The sequence below is a fragment of the Gavialis gangeticus genome, unplaced genomic scaffold (genome assembly GCF_001723915.1).
Source record: "Gavialis gangeticus isolate Ggan-Ray unplaced genomic scaffold, GavGan_comp1, whole genome shotgun sequence".
Taxonomy (NCBI): Eukaryota; Metazoa; Chordata; order Crocodylia; family Gavialidae; genus Gavialis; species Gavialis gangeticus.
In genome coordinates, this window is record NW_017729024.1 from 54,710,749 (window position 1) to 54,714,957 (window position 4,209).

General features: G+C 54.8%; 1 protein-coding gene across 1 annotated transcript in view; it reads right to left on the reverse strand.

The window, feature by feature from the left end:
• Positions 1 to 3,078, reverse strand: part of TMEM38B (transmembrane protein 38B) — a 45,176-nt gene extending 42,098 nt beyond the window's left edge. The window contains exon 1 of the mRNA XM_019517090.1: positions 2,932 to 3,078. Coding sequence (XP_019372635.1) covers positions 2,932 to 3,037 — 106 coding nt within the window. The 5' untranslated portion in view covers positions 3,038 to 3,078. The remainder of the gene's footprint in view (positions 1 to 2,931) is intronic.
• Between the last annotated feature and the right edge of the window lie 1,131 nt (positions 3,079 to 4,209).

Consider the following 4,209-nt stretch of genomic DNA (forward strand, 5'->3'; position numbering starts at 1 on the left):
GACTATTTATTCACCAAAATTTGGCTAACAGTCCTGAATACAGGTGGGTTAAGAAGTCAACCTCAATTAATTGTCTACTGTCAAACAAAGAGATATCAAATGAATTGTTAGAATTATTTATACACCTCTAGCTATAAAAGTTTGTGGCAGCGGTGCTCTAGTGTTACATTTTATAAAATGGCACACTGAAGGAAGTGACAGAAAGAGAATGAGAGTACATCTTTCCCCTGCTGCTGTTTTCCCAGTGCGGCCCAATCCTGAGGTTCGTAGGAAGCTAATTCTGAAAGCAAATCTGACCCAATACCTGTAAACTGAAACATTCTTTTTGAACTGGCAAGAAAATTAAGCAATGCCAGAAGTCAATGTGCATGTTACTGATGATTTCTGCAGCACAGAAGTGTGCTACTACAGACAAGCAAATTACAAATACTGACTGACACAATCTTAGGCCTTGACAAATCTACTTGCCAATACCCCTGGCAAGTTCAGTCACTTACTCCAGGGAAACAAACCCAAAAACTTTTATTTAAAACCAAGAGCTTTAGAAAGATAATGAAGAGGTGTGAGGATATGAAGGGGAAGGGGGTGGGGAGCAGATCAAGGCCCCTGTGGTGAGGGAGGGAGTGGGGCTGGGGCAAGTGCTGCCCAGCCAGAGTGGGGCAGGGCAGGCCAGGACTGGTGCGGGACACAGCCACAACTCATCTGGGGAGTGCGGGAAGGGGGCTGCAGCTCCCACTGCTGTGCTCTGCTTATCCAGGAGGGCATGGCAGGAGCATGTGGCAGGGGGGGCTGCCAGGCTGCATGCAGGGCAAGCGGCGCTGGAAGCAGGGCTGGTGGGGGGGCTGCAGCCACCCCAAGAGTCGCTATAGCCCCTGCCATAGCCCCCACTGCACGTTCTATGTACAGCCCCGGCCCTGTGCACATCCGGGGGCATATGCCCCTCCATGCCCTCCCAGACAAGCGGTGGAAGCAGCAGCAGGAGCCACCAGATGAACAGACAAGCACCAGATAAGTGAACATAGACAAGCGGCACACAGCGGCAGGAGCTGCCTCCAGTCCCTGCACCTCCCAGACTAACCGTGGCTTCATCCCACATCTGCCCCACCCTGGCTGGGCAGCACTTGCCCCAGCCCCTGTCCCAGCCCCACTCCCTCCCTATCTGCCCCCCAGCCCTTCCCTCTCCCCTGCCCTTCCACCACAGACTTACCAGCTGGACACTGCTCTTCAAGCTGCCAGACTGTGCTCCCTGCCGCCTACGTGCTGCCCTGTGGCTGCACATACACGGGCCATTCCACCAGCCAAATTATCAGCCCTATCAAGCCAATTTCCAATATAAGAAAAAAAGTGTGCATCGGTGCCGATCCATTATCAGACCGATGTATCAGTGTACCTCTAGGTCTGAAGCAAACAAAGCAATGTAATGTTGTCATCTAGAGTGTACATACCCTACTACCCAGGACTCAGACCATGAACAGCACGTGCCCCCAGTGGCAGGGGGGGGCATGGCAGCAGTGGGAGCACAGCAGCGGTAAGCAGGTGAGCTCCCGCAGATGCTGCCAGCCAGGTAGGGGGAGCGGGGTTGGTGAGACCCGACCAACGGTTGGCGACTACCTTCAGCTGCCGCCAGCAGCATTGGTGGCGGCCAGCGGGGATCACAGACCGCCTGCAGATGCTGCCGGTGGTGTCTACAGAGGAGTGGCAAGTGGTGACTGCCCACAGGCGCCACTGACAGCGTCGGCAGCGCCTTTTTGCAGGGGGTGCACCATCACACTCAGGGGGTGCATGTGCACCCACATGCACCCCTTACTCAGACACAGGTCCCACTGACTCCAAGGCATATCCCAAAGAGCTGGGCTGCATGCTGAGGAGGACAGATGAACCATTCTGCATTAGACAGGACAAGGAGCACCAGTCTCAAGTTGAAGCAAGGGAGGTTTAGGTTGGATGTGAGGAAAAAAACTCACTAGGAGGATGGAGGATGGTGAAGCACTGGAAGGGGTTACCTAGAGAGGCTGTGGAGTCTCCATCCTTGGAGGTTTTCATGGCCCAGCTTGATAAAGCCTTAGCTGGGATGATGTAGTTGGGGACAATGCTGCCTTGAGCAGGGGGGTTGGACTAGATGCGACCTCCCAAGGTCCCTTCCAGCCCTCACTGTCTGTGGTTCTATTTCAGTCTCAAGGCTGGAGCAGTATCCACACTTCACAAATACTGCCCCACCTCCAACACAGTGGAAAGGAAATGCTATGATAATAAATAAATCTGCTAAGAATCAGATAACCCTCCACTTACCCCACTAGGGCCGTTTTGGAGACCAACTGAGCTCATAATCTTTCCTCTCTTTCAAGACATGTACAGCTCCTAAGGGCTTTCACCCACTGGATCTAAAACCATTTTTTTTAATATATACATAGCACATACATATATACATATTATATAAAAAGATATCATAAGGAATCAATATATCGATTATATATAACATGCACATAAAAAAACAACTTGACTGTCTGCCTGCCTAGATAAAACACAGGCAGACGCACACCTTGTGGGGGTCTCCAGACCCCAGCAGTCTTTCCTGCCTTGAGCAGGGGTTGGACCCCGAGGCCCCTTCCAGCCCCTCACATCAATCGGGCAAACACAGCGGGGTCTTTCTTCAGCGAGTAACTGGAGAACGGCCCCCTGCCCCTGCCGGGCCGGAGCGGGCAGGCTGTGCCGGCAAAGCCGGGGCACACGGCTGGTTTGGGCGCTGTCTGCCACCGGCCACGGCTGCACCTGCTTCACTTGGGCTGCCGGGCAGCGCCGCGGGGGGGGGCGCGGGCAGCCCCTCGCTGCAGCCAGGCAGAGGCGCAGCCGCCTGCGCGGCAGCAGGCACCTGGCCACCTCCGCAACCAACCCCCGGCCCGGCCCGGCCCGGCCCGGCCCGCCCCTCCTCACCGCGCTGCTCCCGGAGGCCGAGGGCTGAGGCCACGTAGTGCGCCACGTCGAAGAGCGGGAACATGGCGAGGCGCGAGAAGTGCAGCGGCACCTGCCCCAGCTCCATGGCGGCGACCCGGTTCCTGGCCCGGCTCGGGCCCAGGCTTGGGCCGGGGGCAGGGCCTGCGTCGGCCAATGGGCGGCCGCAGAGGAGAGGGCGCGGTGAGAGACCGAGGAAGTGAGAGACCGAGGAAGGCTGGGCCCTGCCCACTGCCGTACGGCGTAAGGAGCTCGTGGTGCGCGAGCTGGAGCTGGGAACCCCCCTTTCCCCCCGCGAGTACTCAACGGTCTCCCTGCTGAAGGCTGTGGGGCGGGGCACGGAGCTCGGGGCCGCGCTGGGCGTGTCCGGCGGGGGGCGGGGCTGCACTACGTAGCCCGAGCTGAGGGAGTGGTACTCGGCCCCGCCCCGCCTGCTCGGAGTCCTTGCTCCTGGGGAGCATAAGCACGTGACCAACCTTCAGCTTTGCAAAGAAATAAAAGTAGTCACGAGTACATTAAAATAAAGTAAATTAAACTTAAATAATTTGGGGAGATTGGAAACTGCCTCCTTGGCAGTTGCAATATAAAGATCCTGGCTTCTGATCAGTAGGGAAATCCTAGGGTGTCCCCCCTGAAGAATTAGTGTGATTGTGATTCAGTAATAAATGCCCCTTCCCTGTCGTAAGGCAGTGATGAGTTATATATACTGTTCCTTTGAAGTAACCTGTAATGTGCGTGCAGCTCGGCTGTGCCCATCAAAACGTAATTGATGGGATGCCAGGTCCAGGCTGCTCTGCTCAGTGCAGTACTGCTGCTTCCCCACTGAGTGGCATGAGATTCATGTTTGAAACGCAAAAGCAATCCCAACTAGCTCGTTTTGGGTTGTATTGAAAAGACTGATGATGGCTACATTCAAGAAACTGCTTCACAGTACTAAAGACTGTGATGCAAGCTGATGCTGATGGAGGAACATGTTCCTCCACAGGCAGGGCTGAAGTTAAGGATATGTTACACTTCAGGCACCCTGTCACTGCAGCTGGAGTAAATGTATCTGAGCTAGCTTTAAACTAGGTAGCTCAGGTACTGCTAGCAGTGTAACCCTGGTAGCATGGATCTCAGAACAAGGCAACTGCCTGACTATAACCCCAGCTTCTTGGGCAGCCTTTGTTAGGCTAAGGGGTTACTTTGCTAACAATACTGAAACTAGCTTATTTAAAGCTTGCTCAGTTATGTCTCTGGCTGCTGGCCAGTCTCCAAATG